The sequence below is a fragment of the Lithobates pipiens genome, unplaced genomic scaffold, assembly GCF_037356315.1.
Source record: "Lithobates pipiens isolate NorthernLeopardFrog02 unplaced genomic scaffold, aLitPip1_a1.2 Scaffold_13, whole genome shotgun sequence".
Classification (NCBI taxonomy): Eukaryota; Metazoa; Chordata; class Amphibia; order Anura; family Ranidae; genus Lithobates; species Lithobates pipiens.
The window spans coordinates 171,218,952-171,237,525 of NW_027507718.1; the positions used below are offsets into that span (position 1 = coordinate 171,218,952).

An 18,574-nucleotide genomic window follows, 5' to 3' on the forward strand; every position below is an offset into this window, starting at 1 on the left:
ATTGCTATGTTTTGATGTCATCTGGAATATGTACGTCATTTCCGTGTTTCCATTAAAATATAAATCTCTATGCACATTCATTATTGCCCAGTTAACTACATGCTTTATTTAAATTAGTCTTTTGGAAAAAACTAGTCATTAAATTACTATCTGTTTTTCCAATATAGTTGTTTATGCACACCTTTTTGTATTTTTACCTATAGATAGGAGCTAGATATTTTTAAAATTTCTATAATTTTGATATTTTCTTATTCATCGGTTATCATCCTCCTTGATCTATTAGGTTAAAATAGTTTTTTATGTGCAGTTTTTGTTTACTGCGGCTCACATTTCTCTCCCTTAAAACTTCGTTCTCAGCTACTGCTGACATGAAACTGTCTCCTCAGATGCTGTTTGACCACCAGAAATATGGCCACTTGCATAATTTGAAACTAACTCCAACAAAATGGCCGTCGGGCGTGCTCTAGTGCTCCATATAGTAGAGCTCAGTACGCTCTAAATTCCAGTGCGACGCTACGTGTAGCTGCTTTTACTTTATATACAGTCATCCTTCAGTATGCTGAATAAGGATAATATTCGTTCCGCCCCCTCGTTCCTTTATCCGTTCGCTTTATGCGTTCCCCTTGTCTGCGCTGCTGTCCATAGATGTTATCCACTCCCAGAAGGGAGGGTATTCAGCATGTCTTTTGTGTACTGGTTGACTCCCACAAACATCGTTGTGTTGTACACAGCGGTGCAATGGTATGTCAATCAAATGGGCGGCGTAGGTCCGCCCAGTACACCTATAAATCACTTCCTGCACCCTGGCAAAATATCCCAGTTGAAGTCTTGACGACGTAACGCGTAGGACGCCCGGAAGTGACGTTCGTATCCGGTTTTATTTGCTGTTTGTCGTATGTGTCTATTTTTCCTGCTTCACTTGTGAGTAGTTTTAAATCATTTAAATAAATTGCTATATTTTAAAAAACAACTACACTATGGCGGTTTTCTCTGATTCATTCCTCTGAGTTTACCTACCATCCATGAGGAAGCCATAAGAAGTCTCCTAAAGAAAATTCGTTTATACAGCCATCCCTGCAATCACCTTGGTGCCCATTACTATCTTTTGCTGTGTTACTCACAGCAGTGAGGTAATTGCATAGTATTAACATTATCCGCACGGACCATCACGGACGGATCTATCACCCAGCACGTTGCACGTTTAATCTCGTGTGCCTACTGAATTGCACGTTTAAAATTTGTGTCCATTACTATTTTTGCTGTGTTACCCACAGCAGTGAGGTAATTATTTAGCATTCACACCACCTGCACGGATCACCACGAATGGACTTATTACCCAGCACATTGCACGTTTAATTGAGTGTGCTTACCGAATTGCACGTTTTGATTTGATTGTGTATGGGACATTTTACACAAATCACGATTTAATATTTATTTATTTTTCTTTGTATATATATATATTACACGCTGAACACGTGCATATATCTTATATCTTATTTTTTACGTTAAACATTTATGTGTTTTTCTGTGTTTTTTTGCACTTATCAATCACCGGCATGGTTTTTTAACTCATTGACATATATGTATAGGGATATTCTCTGATTGATCATGTCTGATATTGTCTTCACTTTTCAAAGTTGAACTTTGTAAGTTCCTGTGTTCTGTATGTTACGCTTTGATACATGCCCGTTTACATAAAAACACCAAGTTACCCAAAAATAACCTTAAATAATGCTTTTGATACACCCAATATGTTGGTTTGTTGTAAAACCCTCTAAACGCACATGTGAGTGTGCTTTGATTAAAACGTTAAATTATCAACAATGTGTGGCTTCCTTTTTCAATGCACAAAAGCAGTATTTGGAGTAAAATTGTTGTTTTCGGTGACAATGGGTGATATTTAAGGCAACTCCACTTTGCACTCCAAGTGTAGTTTCAGGTGCACTTTTGCAGTGCACTTGTAGTGCATAGTGGATGTGCCTTTAGTAAATAACACCCACAGTGATGTGTTAATTTTCACAATCATGCCATTTTCATGACCCCACATATTTCTGCCATGGCGCTGAAAATTAGCAAGATTTTGGTCAGTAATGCACTACATACATTAGTTAACAAAAACAAAGGTGTGTGTGTAGCAGACCCACAACATAATAAGATTATCTGAAGAAGAGACTGTCACCTCATCTCGCTCTGAACTTGGGTTTGCACTGTTGTAGAAAAAGGCACAACAACAAAAAGCAAAAAGTTACCTAGGAGACACCTAAAACCAAGCCAAGCAGTAAATGAAAACAAAGATTATTGTAGTTTCAAAGAAAAATGTATTACAAAAATGCCTCTCCGACATTGTATGGCATATCAATGGCCCCCCTACCCACAAAGTACTCCATGTATTGGGTTCGGACCTCACGGGCGCTTTGGGGGGGCAAGCCAGGATGAGCAGCTTCAAGGGACGTGAGGTTCTCATTTTTAAGCAAGTCTGCATCTTGGCCAACTGAGACCACATAGTTTGCTGAATGTCTTTTCAATAAATTGTGCAGAACACAGCAGGCAAGCACTATGTGATTTATTTTATATTCCTCCATGTGGATAGGCGTTATAAAATGGCGGAACCAGCTGGCCAGTATTCCAAAAGTGTTCTCCACCACTTTTCTGGCTCTGGCCAGCTGGAAATTAAAAATCCTCTGGTCCGGGGTGAGGGTCCTCATCGGGAAAGGCCACATCAGATGGTTTGCCAGGGCAAACGGCTCATTACAAACGGCTCGACGAAGACGAATGGGAGTCCTTCCTTATTCTCCTCTGGCGGTGGCAAGCCCAGACTGCCACTCTGGAGACGCCAGTAGAATTCCGTCCATGCGAACACTCCACCATCTGAAATCTGACCATTTTGCCCCACGTCCACATACAAGAAGTCATAGGTCACTGACACCACCGCTAACATCAGGATACTATTAAACCCCTTGTAGTTAAAATAGTACGACCCCGAGTTGGGGGGTGGGACGATACAGACATGTTTCCCATCAATTGGGAAAGTCCCAAAGACTGGCAAAGTGGGAGGCCACAGTCTGCCATTCCTGTGGCGTTGAAGGAATCTGTGGAGTGAAACAAGACAAAAAATTTGTAATTTTGCAAATCAACATTGCAAGCAGATTAGACACCAACATTTTTGGCCAAGATCAGTATAACATTTTGGGAAATTAGTATTTAAAGCCTAAAGTATAAGGTCTCCTTATCAGAGTCATCACCCCCCCATTCCTCCCCCACCCCCCATCCCCTCATCTGATGGGCCCTTGCAAAAAATGAGGGGGGGGTGTTTTGGACAGGTAACCCTCTCCACTTGATTGAGAGCTGAATGCCTAAATAATGTGTGATACTTTGGGAAGCCCCTCCTTACTTACACTATTGGCAGCCCACCGGACAGGTAAGAAGTGTCATAATACCAAAAATTGGAAAAAATGGAAGCACATTTTGACATTCTGCTATTATATATGAAGATAATAATAGAGGGAAAAAAATTATACAATTTGAAAGTAAGAAAAGCTCCGGTGTGATGGCTTGCTGCATGCAGGTATCCTGCCTGGTGATATAAGGGGACAGCAAAGCCAGCAGACGGTGAAAAACGTGGGTCCGTCATCCGGAGATAATTCCTGAAATCATCAGGATTATTCTCCCGCATCTCACAGAGCAAAGGCATGTGCGAGAACTGGTCACGCTGGCGCAACCAATTCTTGATCCACAAACGCCTCCCCTCCCTGTTCATTACCGGGCTTGTGTCAAAGTAAGAACCCCAACACGAAGCCCCTGCACAGCACAAACTCTACGACGAGTACGTACACGAAACATGGTTTGAAAACGGTCGGCTGGTCAGAACGGACAACAGAAAACACTGATAAACAGCAATGCCTGAAAGAATGACCTGAATAGCAGAAACAAGCAGACAATAAGCAATGCAAATCAAAGCGTACTATACCAAGATATAGTCCACAATGAGAAACAAATGCTTACTGACTACACGCACTGATTATCAGATACTGAAAGACAAGCAGAAACTGAAGAGCAGTACCGAACTGAATCACAAATCTGAAAAGCACGAATTGTCTCTCACCAAACTTCTATTAACACGTGATAGACACGAGATCAGCAGAAGGAGCCCAAAGGGTGCCGGACGTGGTGCTGAACTTCCTTTCTCTAGTGCCGCTGTACGCAGCTTACGTCACGCGTTCTTGGCAACCGGAAATTCCAACAACTGAGTCTGACCATGTGTATGCAACATCACTTCCGGACCTCTTCTGGAATTAATCCGTCAGAATAACTCCGAAGGATTTGGTTGTCGGAATCTCCGACCGTGTGTACGGGGGTTAAGTCTTTCCACATGGGATGGTTAATACTATTTTCCTCCAGATGTGTCTACTTGTACTCTGTAATGACCTTAAGGGGAATAACTCTACACCCAGTTCACTATATTGACCACTTTTGTATTTATCATAGTGCTCATATGCCCTCTTAATTGCCTCTTATCAAAAGAAAATTCAGTTTAACCACTTGACCACTGGGCACTTAAACACCCTTAATAAGCAGACCAATTTTCAGCTTTCGGTGCTTTCACATTTTGAATGACAACTACTCAGTCATGCAACACTGTACCCATATGACATTTTTGTCCTTTTTTTAACACAAATAGAGCTTTCTTTTGGTGGCATTTAATCACCGCTGGGTTTTTTTTTTTTGTGCTATAAAGGAAAAAAGACAGAAAATTCTGTAAAAAAATGAATTTTTCTTTGTTTCTGTTATAAAATTTAGCAGATTAGTAATTTTTCTTCATAAATTTTGGCCAAAATTTATACTACTACATATTTTTGGTAAAAATAAGTAAAAATTGGTGGATATTATTTGGTCTTTGTGAAAGTTATAGAGTCCACAAGCTATGGTGCCAATATCTGAAAATTGCTCACACCTGAAGTACTGACAGCCTATCTCATTTCTTGAGACCCTAACATGCCATAAAAGTACAAATACCCCCCAAATGACCCCCTTTTGGAAAGAAGACATTACAAGGTATTTAGTAAGAGGCATGATGAGTTTTTTGAAGTTGTGATTTTTTCCTACAATTCTTTGCAAAATCAAGATTTTTTTTTTCCTTTTTTTTTTTCACAAAATTGTCATATTATCAGGTTATTTCTCACACACAGCCGTAGACTGAGTATAGCCTCAAATACAAAAGTATACGTAATACATATAACAGTACCATCAACCCAATTGATAATTGTCAAGAATTGGGAATTCTAAGGATATTGGGGCAGTTGCTGAGGCTGCTCCCTTGATATCCACACCCAAAAATGTTTGTTGAGGGGACTATTGCGGTACTAAATAAATAATTCATAGAAGACTTTGTTATAAAAAATTACAAGTAATTTAATAAGAGCCAAATATCTAAATCCATCAAAACTTTCATATTGCTAAAATCATATACACCACAATTTAATAAACTACCGACGGGTAGCCCCGTAAGGTTTCTATTGAAGAGGGGTATAGAAACGTTTCCTCTACCGGTTTCGCGGCGAACCGCTTCTTCAGGAGGATAGTCTACAGAATAAATAAAAATATTTGCAAATAATCAAATAGCAGCAAATCATATAATGACATAACAGAAGATTTACAGTAATTTAAATAGTGAGGGGATCAGCTCACCCACAGAGTAGGAAGCAGTAGATCACAGGACCCATCGGTTTCCTCCCACGGCAGATGCAGGGGATTGTAAAGGACTCTTCAAATTTAAACAGATATATATGATATGAGAGTTAAAATGAGATGAGACATTAACCTATACACACCTAAAGAGTGATATATAGGTGAAAAGGGATGGAAAATAGACTGTGTGCATAGGGGCTGTAAAAAGAGCCTATAAAAAGGAAGTGCTTAAAGAGGAAGTAAACCCTGATGAGTTTACTTCCTCCTTCATTCCCTGCAAAGGCAAAGCATAATGGACTACTATGCATCGCATAGTAGTCCATTATGTGTCACTTACCTGACACAGGAGCCAGCGAAGTCACCGCTGTCCCCTGTAGTCCGCCGCATCCATCTTCTTGGTGGGGTCTTGCAGCTCTGCCGCTGTCATTCGGCGAAGCCGCGATGACGTCACTCCCACGCATGCTCACGGGAGCCGACACGTGCGGCAGCTCCGTCGTTGAGAATGCCGTGCCCAGTGCACCTCCGCTGTCTATGGCGCATGTGCCGTAGACAGCGGTGCCTGTTTTCGGGCAAATATCTCCTAAACCATATAGGTTTAGGAGATATTTCTTGGACCTACAGGTAAGCCTTAATCTAGGCTTACCTGTAGGTCAAAGTGTTTTTCAAGGGTTTACAACCACTTTAATTGTGCATCCTAAGGTGTCCTAAGCAAGCAAAAAATGACCAAAGAAATTGACCAAATTGGGAAGAAAAGGAAAAAGAAATAAAGAGTTTGTGGAAAAAGGCAAACCACCACAAAGAATAGGGTAAAAAGGATATAAGTGAAACAAGTGTGAAAGTAAAAGCCAAACATACCGTTTGGACTATATTATCCAGTGCATACCACCCATGTTCATAGAGGGAGATCGAACAGGGCAACACCATAGTAGCCAAGGAATACAAATGTATAGTGTGCAGGGCAGGTATCACCTACTATATATATAATACACTCACCAAAGGGAGGAACTGGTAAGCATGTATGCACAGGTAGCTGTTGTAGATGGACACCACAGGTGTATTGCAGGTTAGCACACCAGGTAATCATGATAATTAATATGGTAATTCATTAGCCAGGAAACAAACATGAACCTGGGCATTGATCACCATCTGTGGGGGTACACACAGAGCAATCACTTTAAGCACATATGAAAAAAGGCATAAAGTAAGATAAGACTAGGAGACCTAGGGTACTAGAGGTCCTAGTCATCGGGTACAAAAACAGCAATACACTAACCTGTATAGACATGTCCAACAGCACAACCCGGCATGTGGAGTCCTGAAAACTGCTCAACAGTGGTCTAACACAGATCACTATTTAAGCCCCCAACCCTTCCGGCATCAGCGCACGCCGCTAAACGGCGGCGTCTGACGTCACAGGGGGTCCGCCCGCCCACACCGCGCGCTCACGCGGCCATGCACCATCGCGCATGCTAATGCCAGGCACATCCAGCACAAGAAGGACAAGAAGGACCCAAAATAAGGGACCCACCAGGGCGAGCGCACATCTGCCAGACAGGAGAACACAACAAGGGATCCAAGAAAAGACCCAAGCTTTCCCCCGGGGGGAGCGGATCTCCTTTACAGCAACACTATTCACAAAATACAAAAATAATATATAACAATAATACTACAAACATTGTATAATCAAGGTAATAATGACAAGGAAAGGTAAGGAATGACAATCCCACTAGTTATCGTGGTGAAAAAAATAAAGTAAAGTAATGTATATCTAGAGACAAAAAATAGAGGCACTCAAAAGAGACACCCACCACTGTTGCTGTTCAGAGGTTGGTGCCTCTTAAAAACGGGTGAGTTATCCACCCTGGGTGTATTATCCACCCCATGAATATAGCCATAGACTGAGTACTACATATAACAGTACCATCATCCCAATTGATGATTGTCAAGAATTGGGAATTCTAAGGATATTGGGGCAGTTGCTGAGGCTGCTCCCTTGATATCCATGATATGCGTCGGTAGTTTATTAAATTGTGGTGTATATGATTTTAGCAATATGAAAGTTTTGATAGATTTAATTTTTTTGTCCTTATTAAATTACTTTTTTATAACAAAGTCTTCTATGAATTATTTATTTAGTACCGCAATAGTCCCCTCAACAAACATTTTTGGGTGTGGATATCAAGGGAGCACCCTCAGCAACTGCCCCAATATCCTTAGAATTCCCAATTCTTGACAATTATTTCACACACACAGCATATGCATACCACAAATTACACCCCAAAACACATTCTGCTATTACTCCTGAGTATGGCGATACCACATGTGTGAGACTTTTACACAGCGTGGCCACATACAGATGCCCAACATGCAGGGAGTGCCATCAGGCGTTCTGGAGCACCCAGGCCAATTCTGACATTTCTCTTCATGTAAAAATCATCATTTATTTGCTAGAAAAGTACATAGAACCTCAAAACATTATATATGTTTTTTTAACAAAGACCCTAGAGAATACAATGGTGGTTGTTGCAACTTTTTATCATGCACGGTATTTGCGCAGCAATTTTTTGAACACTTTTTTTGGGGAAAAAAACAGTTTTGTGCTTAAAAAAAACAAAACAGTAAAGTTATCCCCAATGTTTTTGCATAATGTGAATGATGAAGTTATGCTGAGTAAATAGATACCTAACATGTCACTCTTCAAAATTGCACATGCTCGTGGAATGGCGCCAAACGTTGCTACTTAAAAATCCCCATAGGCGACGCTTTACATTTTTTTACTGGTTACATGTTTTGAGTTACAGAAGAGGTCTAGGGCCAAAATTATTGCTCTCACTCTAACGTTTGCAGCGATACTCCACATGTGTGATTTGAACACTGTTTCATATGTGGGCGGGACTTACGTATGTGTTCGCTTTTGCATGCGAGCACATGGGGACAGGGGCGCTTTACTTTTTCTTTTTTATTGTTCATTTTACTTTATTTATTTTAGTTTGAAATTTTTTTCCCCCCAAACTTTTATTCCTATTACAAGGAATGTAATCATCCCTTGTAATAGGAATATGGCATGACAGGTCCTCTTTACAATGAGATATGGGGTCAATAAGACCCCCCATCTCACCTCTAGGCTGGGAAGCCTGAAATAAAAAAAAAATGTCAGAGTATTGGCAGGGTATTGCAGAGTATTGGCATTGTATTGCAGGCTACTGCAGAGTATTGCAGAGTATTGCAGGGTATTGGCAGGGTATTGCAGAGTATTGGCAGGGTATTGCAGAGTATTGCTAGGGTATTGCAGAGTATTGCTGGGTATTGCAGAGTATTGGCAGGGTATTGCAGGGTATTGCAGAGTATTGGCAGGGTATTGGGTATTGCAGAGTATTGGCAGAGTATTGCTGGGTATTGCAGGGTATTGGCAGGGTATTGGGTATTGCAGAGTATTGCAGGGTATTGCAGAGTATTGGCAGGGTATTGGGTATTGCAGAGTATTGCAGAGTATTGCAGAGTATTGGCAGAGAAATGAGGGGTTAATTTTCAGTGAGCAGCACTGTGAGCACTGCAGATCCAGCCCACAGCGCTGCTGACACCGATCTCTTCCCCCTCCGCTGTACCGATTGGTACAGAGAGGGGAGGGAGGAACCGGCATCATAACATTTTTGTTATTTGAGGGAGCGATCACGTGGTAAACGGCCGCGGACCTGGCAGTCATGGATGCTCTCGAGTGCCCCAGGGGGCGCGCAAGAGCGGAATTCTGGGAGGTCGTCATATGACGGCCTCTCAGAGTTAAACAACCACCCTGTAGCCGTCATTCGGCTATGGGCCGGTTGTTAAGTGGTTAAGTAATCTTTCCTCATAGCTGAGATCCTCCATGCCTGTTATCAGTTTATTTGCACTTCTCTGCATTTTCTCCAGTTCTTTGATATTCTTTTTGTGGACTGGGGCCCAAAACCGAACTGCATATTGCAGATGATCACTTTGTTATACTATCTGTGCAATGGTCTTGTTTGTTCCTCGTTTTTCATGTTATGGAAGCCTGCTGAAATTTGAAAGTTCATCCATGGGAATCAGCAGTGCAATCTTTGAATGAACCATCTGTTACTCAGAAGACTCGTTAAAGTGGTTGTAAACCCTTACAAACCACTTTGACCTACAGGTAAGCCTAGATTAAGGCTTACCTGTAGGTCCAAGCAATATCTCCTAAACCTATATGGTTTAGGAGATATTTGCCCGAAAGTGGGCACCGCTGTCTACGGCGCATGCGCCGTAGACAGCGGCGCGCAGGCGCACTGAGCGCGGCATTCTCAGCGACGGAGCTGCCACGCGTGTCGGCTCCTGTGTGCATGCGCGGGAGTGACGTCATCGCGGCTTCGCCGAATGACAGCGGCGGAGCTGCGAGACCCCACCAACAAGATGGATGCGGCGGACTACAGGGGACAGGGGCGACTTCGCTGGCTCCTGTGTCAGGTAAGTGACACATAATGGGCTACTATGCGATGCATAGTAGTCCATTATGCTTTGCCTTTGCAGGGAATTAAAGAGGAAGTAAACTCATCAGGGTTTACTTCCTCTTTAAGGCTTGATTATCTAGTCCCACTTATGTGAATATATTGGCAGAGACTTTGGTTTGTACATAGTGGAATGTGATATTCTTTTAATTGTGGCAAATGTTTGCTCTATTGTTACCAGTACACAGAAGGAATTTCATATATATTTCTTATATTTTGTATGGTTCACTATATGTTCATAATTATTCACTTAAATTCACTTGGTGGTACACTGCAATATTAGTAGGTTCATATTAGTGCAATTATTCAATTAAAACATTTTATTTTTGTGTATCAGTTCACATATATAATTGCAGCTATATTATTTAGTTATCTTTTAATATTTATTTCTCACATATTTTAATATTTATTCACATCAGCGCTTTAGTATATTTTTACACAAAGTGAATAACTCAACACTAAGTTCACTACGTGGTTAAAGTCCAACTCCAGGCAAAATTAAATGTAAATTTTGTGTATTGTCCATCAATTTTTTTTACTCTTCGGTCTTAATACCAAACATCTCTTCCCAAGCCATCCTGCAATGTAATGGATCTCAGTTTTCTCTATGAGCCAAGCTATTTTCCTCCTCAGGGGACCAGGCATTTACCCTGCTTCATCTTCTTGGGCACTAGTCCCCCCCTGTCAATGTGATTTCTCCTGCCTGTGGAGCCTGCAAGAAAGAATATGGCCACTGGAAGTGATACTTCCACAAATAGGATGTGTCCACATCATGAAAAGCAGAGATGTGGACACCCATAAAAATCCCTGGAAAGTAAACAGAACGGAATGTTCATGTGACTGTGGCTTTAGGTAAGTAAAATGGGCATTTGTCAAAATCACTCCCCCCTTCCTCTTTCAATTTTATTAACCCTACCTAGGACCCAAAAAGTGGGAGGTTTAATGTTGTCATATAGAGTATGTTAAGATTTGGGTGAACAAAGATATTCTGAAGAAATGTCTGAAATATGGTTAGACGCCCCTTTTAAAAGGCAATTTAGTCTTTCTGACATAAAAATGAATGCAAATGCAAAGAAGAAGGTAAAGCACTCCCTCCACAATGTAGTTAGTAAAGTGGAAAATAAAATCTTATCGTTTGCAATTTAAGTTTGTTACTTATGAGAACATGTTTACTGATGTTGCAGGAGCTGCACTGATAGGTGGTTTTAGTGCAGTAGCATGGAAGTTTCTCAAAAAATCACTTTGGACTAGTTAGTTACCTACTGATCTAGGCTCTCTATATGTGATAGAGGGTGAAGGTACTGGGTTAGGTATAATAAGGTCTCTTAAAAACCAATACCAAACAATTATTTTCACTCATGCTGATTGCTTATAAAAGTGAATGACTTTCAAATCGTATGCCTGTATCTGGGCCTTCAAGCAATTAATATGTTCCCTTTAAAAATGTATTCTTATACCCTCTGGCCTCAAACCTCTATCACAATTGTCTTGCTTCTTCCTCAAAAACACTAGAATAATTCCTATATATACGATAGTTTTGACCAATAGGTATACCCTTAATCAAATTCAGGGGGAAAGCGCTCAGAATATTGTCAGATGTAGGCTTACAAAATTTAAATGTATCTATCTGATTATTTAATTAAGTTTACATCTAGAAAAGTTAAATGTCTAGTATTAAATTATACAGTACACTTCAAATGTCCCTCATTAGAATTTAGAATCTCTACAAATGATTTCAATGAATCCAAAGGACCAGACAAGAAAAAAGAAGATGTCGTCTATATATCTGTACCAAGATACACTGCGCTATGGTTATTGCTGCTCACCAAATGCTGTCAATTTGTTACGCCATGAGGAGAGTTTAAGACTGTTTGTTATATATCTGTCAAGTCACCATTTTCTGCAAGCCCATCCAAGTTTTATCCTGTGCTAAGCCCTGATGAAGGGGGAGTGGAATTGCCCCTGAAGGTCATTGGTATTTTTATTTAACTTTTTTACCAACAAATAAAATAATTTTGGACTCTTATCTGGTTTTGCTCTTGCATTCCCTTCTTTATTTCTATGGCTTGAGCTACTATTGGGTGCCCAATAAGGGAAGTCTTGCTGTGTAGGAGCTATTTCGCCAGAGCTATTGCGCTTGTTTGAAGTTTCCTTTATGTGATTACATTTGCAAATCCACAAGTTCCCAGCACCCCTTTGAATACGTTGCTTGGGAATTCAAGGTAATACACTGCATGAATACTGTGACAGGCCATCATCCCCAAAAAGATCCCTTTGCCACCACCCCCTCCGATACAGGTTTGCATAAGAAGGATCACAACTGGTGCCTATTGCCATGCCCTGTATCTGGAGGAAGTGGGGCCCCAAAAAAACAAACAAGTTGTGAGTAAGTATAAATTTAACAGAAATTCATTGTCTTTCTCCTGAGAAAAATGCTCATGTATAAGGACTCAATGACCAAAGTGACTAGAATAGTCTCCTGAAGGACAACTAAATCACGTAAAATCTGTAATAAATGTGTAGTATTTTAGAAAGAGTCCCCAAATTGGCTGAATTTTTTCAGTTTTTTGGTCAAATAGCTTCCCTGGTGGGTCCACTGGTGATTTGTGAGCATTAGGCAGGGCATTAAAAAGCTTCATCATAAACTTTTACATAAAGCAACATCATAATGTACAGCTGGGCAATCTCTCTGACTAATTCCAGCAGGATGACATTATCTTCTTATATTGTTTCAATTGCAATTCTATATTGACTCCGCCTTACCGGCACACCAGTAGTGTTGCAAAAATGCTTTATTCAGGCTAGGAAATGCCTGTAAAGGAAAGCTTGACATGGCCTATGAATTTAACTCCCTTCTAAGCCCTTGTACACACGGTCGGAGATTCCGACAACCAAATCCAAATTTTGTCTGTCGGATTTTGTCCAATGGATTTTGTCCGAAACTGTGGCATACACACGGTCGGACAAAGTTTTCGGAAAATCCGACGTGATGACGTTATTTCGTTACGACGGGACTACGTTCACGTTAGTAGCCAATAGCTTTGGTGTAGGAATTTGATCTGAGCATGCGTGGCACTTCGTCCAATTGGAATTCTCTACACATGATCGGAGTATGTCAGATCGGAGCATTTTGCCAGAAAATTTTACCAACAAGTTGGAAAACTTGGTCCGTCGGATACTCCGACGGAAACAGTCCGATGGAGACCACACACAGTCGGAATATCCGACAAAACGGTCCAATCTGACACATTCCGTCAGAATCTCCGACCGTGTGTACAAGGGCTATCACTCATGAAGTGCCTTGCCAAAAGCACTGGGTGGCTAGGAGCTGCACATTGACGTTTACAAATGATAAGAGGGACAAAGAGTTCCTGTCCATGTTTGTTCCAGACATAGATGATTAGCTAACACTGTTACCCAGCTGAGAACAATGCAATAACACATAGTGGACAAAGGGCCTCTTACACTGATGCTCTATAGGTGTCCTCAGGTCAGCAGTCTGATCTCAGGGTCTGTGCTTGTATTTAGTTCCTGCTGGGGTCCCCTGGCTCAGAAACCAGTAGTCTTTATAGTCTTTTTCCCTTCCCAGGCTCTCTACATTTATCTCTCTTCCCTGCACAGTCCCTGCCTCTTGGTTTTGGTAACTCAGCTCACAGCTCACAACAGGACTACAATTCACCCTTGCCATGTGGCCAACTGAAGTCTTCCTTTCTCTCAATACTCAATTTCCCTGCTATGCTGTCCATTCCAGCAGCAGGAGACACAGAGGTAAACTAAGGTACCTAGTTTTGACACATACCCACTCCCACTCCCAGCCGGACCACTTAAGCAATCTCAGTTCTCCTCTCCCCCTGCAATATTCTGGGACACGTCTCAAGTCCCGGAAGATTGCCCAACTTTTGAGGAGGCGCAGCGTGACTTGCACAGTCAAGTGCCCACACTTGTAATGTCCACGCCGAGGAGAGAACCGAGGGTTTGGACAGCCGCATCGTTGGACCGTGGGACAGGTGTATGTGTGTATATTAAAAGTCAGCAGCTACACTTTTTGTAGCTGCTAAGTATTAATAACCCCTTAACGCCTAACGTAAGCACATTTGCATTCATGGCTTTCAAGGGTTAAACCAGGGTAATGCTTGCAGCTGCAGGCATCACCCAGATACCATTTTTTTAGAGCGGGTGATTGGCTCTTCAGGAATAACAACCAATGCGGCTAAAAGCCACTCGGCTGTTATCCCAAAGGGATGTGTAAACACAGAAGCGACGGCACAACGTCACTTCCGGTTTACTCGGCTGCCAATGGCGCTGTTTAAAAAAGAAAATGAGAGTATTCAGAATCGCCGTTGTTGGCAATCAGAATACTTTGAAGTGCGAAGGAGGGATTGGGGGTCTTTTAGACCCCCAATCCCTCCATAAAGAGTACCTGTCACCACCTGATACTGTCACAAGGGTTAGCATTTTATTGAAATTTTTGCAGCAAAAGGAAATAAAAGTTCAAAAAACACTATTAGTAGCATTTAGAAGCATCTAGGAGCATTTCTGGTGGAAAAGCGCTCCAGGAAACTCTGCTTTTTTTCTCTGCTTCTAGATGCTGAAGCTCAAAAAATTCTAATAGCCTAAAGTAGTGTGCATGGCCACATAGAAGCTAAATAGTGTTATGCTTCTAAGAGCAGGAAAAAAAAATGCTAATAACAGATTCTAGCAGCTTAAAAAAATGCTAGTATGCATGGAGCCTCATACAACCAAAATAAAATGTCAATAAAAATAGCCACCCTGCAAGGAAACATACATCATTTTGGTGTTCAATATGAAGATATACAGTATAACATAACCCTCATTTATTAAAAAAAAAAAAAAAAACACTTAAAAACAGTGCCCATAGGTATCAATTTGGACCTCATTTACAATTATATAAATTGTAATATGATGGCAGCACATATTAAACTGGAACTAGGTTCCAAAAAAGTGCCAATGTGTTTTCTAAAAGTACGTAATTGCATTCTTGTATACTGTATTTTTTATATTCCTTTTTACTTTCTGCCTTGATTCCTTTTTTGAAAAAAAAAAAACACAATAAGGAAACAAAGCCACAAACATTTACAAAACAATGTGAGAATGTGAGAATGTATATTTTATTTTCAAGCATATTTTCCCAAGCAGAAAATACAAATTTAGTTGAAATTTCAGCAAAGATGAATTCAGCAATCTTGTGGCAAAATTGGTTTAGATGAAATTTCTTTGCAATCTCTAAACAATGATGGTTGTGAAGAAATCATTGCATTATTCAGTAAATATTAGACAGCACAATCTGCAATAAATAATATAATAATAATAATAATAATAGCTTACCTGGGAACTGAAAAATTGTGGGCAGATATTTGAACAGTTGAAACGATTGGGTAACAAAAGACAGGAAGAAATAAACAGCTGGACTACCGATCAGGGCAACTACTGACAAAACAGTCCAATATGAGATCTCAAAGGATATCTAGGGAAAATATGTTGGCATTGTGAGTTATGATTAAGTTGGTGTAAACTTTAAAATATTAAAGCTGAATTCTGGGCAGAGAACCATTCAAATAAATACATTTCTCAATAACCCAAGATAATTAAATTCCACTTTGTGTGCACCAAATACCATTGCAAAGATAGTTATTACCTTGAAAATGTAGTGGTAACATCAGCACTGTGCTACACATAGCCTGTGCAGAGAGCTGAGCTGTGAGAGGGACTCAGCGGGTTTTCCTACTACGGGCTGCCTGCAAAATACTACAGAAGAGGGGCCAACACAAGACCGGAAGTGTAAGTGAATTCTGATGGATCTATCATAAGGTGATTTATCCTTCAAAGAAGCATATCTGTGGTTGAGATATAGTATAAGTGGACCCTATTCTGGTCCTAAGCTGCTACCGCTCTGACAGCAACTAAGGAAGCGCTCATCAATCAGTAAATTCTTAGGTGTTTACTGAGGAGCACCTGGTAAAAAACTTAATTTAACTTGAAACATTTAATGATTAGAAGCATCAAATACGGCCATTGCTATTTAGGGGGAAAAAAACATCCCCCTTCTTCAGGACTTGAGGAGTCAATGTTAATGAAATCAGAATAGAATGCACTAGTAGATCAGTATTAAGGCTTGATGAAAATGAATGTCTTCTGACATAAATAAAGGCAGCTGGCTGAGTCCTGTCAGATCCTGTCATGATTTAATTACCATCGACTGCTCAAGGGCTGAAGAAGGGGGAATTTTTCCCCCCTGAAACGTGTTGCTGTATTTAATGCTTTTTACCATAAATGTAAGACTTTCAAGTGAGATTTGTATGAGGTGTTCCTCAATACACACACCTAACAATTTATGTACTGGATTATTGCACACATTGGGAAGAAATTCATAGAACACATGAGAAATAAAGTAAGAATCGAAAAGCCTCTTCTATGTATAAAATATTTTCTTATCCTGGGAGCTCAGCTTTCAAAAATATCAATGCACATGACAGCAGATGTCTGTGGGAAACACCTATGATCATATCTTGTACTTTTTACAAATATTTTGTCATTTAGCTCACACTGTATACAATAACAAGCCCTACTTATTGGTGTACACGCAAAATCAATAATTTGAAAGTTACTTCATAAGAAATGCATTGCATGTAATAAGATGATTTATTAAGTGTTTTTTTATTTTATTATAATTATTTAAAATGGGTATTAACCACTTGCCAACCAGCTCACGTAGATTTACTGTGCCAGGTTGGCAGCGCTGCGCAAATCGCCATACCTGTACAGCAGCTCGTGCAGGTGCAGTTGCAGGCTTCATGCCGCGGGAGCATGCCAGTGGGCCGGGCAGACTCGATGTCTGCCGGCGACCCACAATCACCTAGTACAGAGGCAGAATGTGGTTCTGCCAGCGTAAACAAGCACATCCCAGTGTTCGGGATCAGTGATCTCTGTCATGTCCCTGGTAGCCCACTCCCCCTACAATTAGAACACACATAAGGAACACACTTGACACCTTGATCGCCCCTAGTGTTAAACCCTTCCCTGCCAGTGTCATTTTTACATTGATCAGTGCATTTTTATAGCACTGATCAATGTAATAATGTCACTGGTCCTCAAAAAGTGTAATTTGGGGTCAGATTTGTCCTCGCAATGTTGCAGTCTCACTAAAAATCACAAATCGCTGCCATTACTAGTACAACAAAAAACAATAAAAAATAAATAAAGTTCCTAAATCTATCCTTTAGTTTGTAGACACAATAACTTTTGCACAAACCAATCAATATACGCCTATTGTGATTTGTTTTACCAAAAATATGTAGAAGAATATATATGGGCCTAAAATGATGAATAAATGTGTTTTTTTATATATTTTTTTGGATATCTGTTATAGCAAAAAGTAAAAAAAAGTATTTTTTTCAAAATTGTCGCTGTTTGTTTGTTTAGAGCGCAAAAAAAAAATGCACAGGTGATCAAATACCACCAAAAGAAAGCTCTATTTATGGGAAAAAAAGGATGTCAATTTTGTTTGGGTACAGTGTCGCACAACCATGCAATTGTCAGTTAATACGATGCAGTGATATATTGCAAAAAATGGCCTGGTCATTAAGGGGCAAATCCTTCCTGTCCTTAAAGCGGAGCTCCACCCTAAAGTGGAGCTTCTGCTCATTGGAACCCCCCCCCCCCCTCCGGAGTCACAATTGGCACCTTTCAGGGGGGAGGAGGGTGCAGGTACCTGTACAGTACAGGTATCTGCACCCACTTCCGGCATAGATATCTGCAGAATCTACGCCCCTTTCCGCAGGTCCCCCGCTGTCTGCTGGGAAACACATGGATCCCAGAGACAGCGGGGACCATCCTTATTGCGCAGCGCGACTCGCGCATGCGCAGTAGGGAACCGGGAAATGAAGCCGCAAGGCTCCACTTCCTGATTCCCATGCCCAAGATGGCGGCGGCAGCACCCGAGAGACGATCGAGAGATCGGCTTCGGGTGCCGACATCGCGGGCGCGCTGGGCCGGTAAGTGTCATTATTTTAAAAGTCAGCAGCTGCAGTATTTGTAGCTGCTGGCTTTAAAAAAAACAAAAAACTGCGGACTCCCGCTTTAAGTGGTTAAAGTAGTTGTAAACCCCATTCATTGAATTCTTAGGCACATATATCTGCAGTGTTTACTTATGTCTCTCCAAAGCTCTAAGTGCTGTGTCTTCCTGCTGCACCATTCCTCTGTTATCAGCAGAGTCACTTCTGACAAGTTCTCTGACACAAGAGATAAAACCAGCTGAAAATTTGTGTCTGAAGGGAATTTAGAGATAAATAAGCAGAGAGCTCTGCAAGTTTCTTCATTCCTCTGCCTATGTGGAGGGGATGTATGCCTTTCCTCCAATCAACTCACACACA

At 40.9% G+C, this 18,574-nt stretch overlaps 1 protein-coding gene across 5 annotated transcripts in view; it reads right to left on the reverse strand.

Annotated features, from left to right (window-relative positions):
• ATP8B3 (ATPase phospholipid transporting 8B3) overlaps positions 1 to 18,574 on the reverse strand; it is a 345,697-nt gene that overhangs the window by 88,415 nt on the left and 238,708 nt on the right. For all 5 annotated transcript variants that reach the window (XM_077475865.1, XM_077475864.1, XM_077475862.1 and 2 more), the window contains one exon: positions 15,531 to 15,669. In XM_077475865.1, the coding sequence (XP_077331991.1) occupies positions 15,531 to 15,669 (139 nt within the window). The remainder of the gene's footprint in view (positions 1 to 15,530; positions 15,670 to 18,574) is intronic.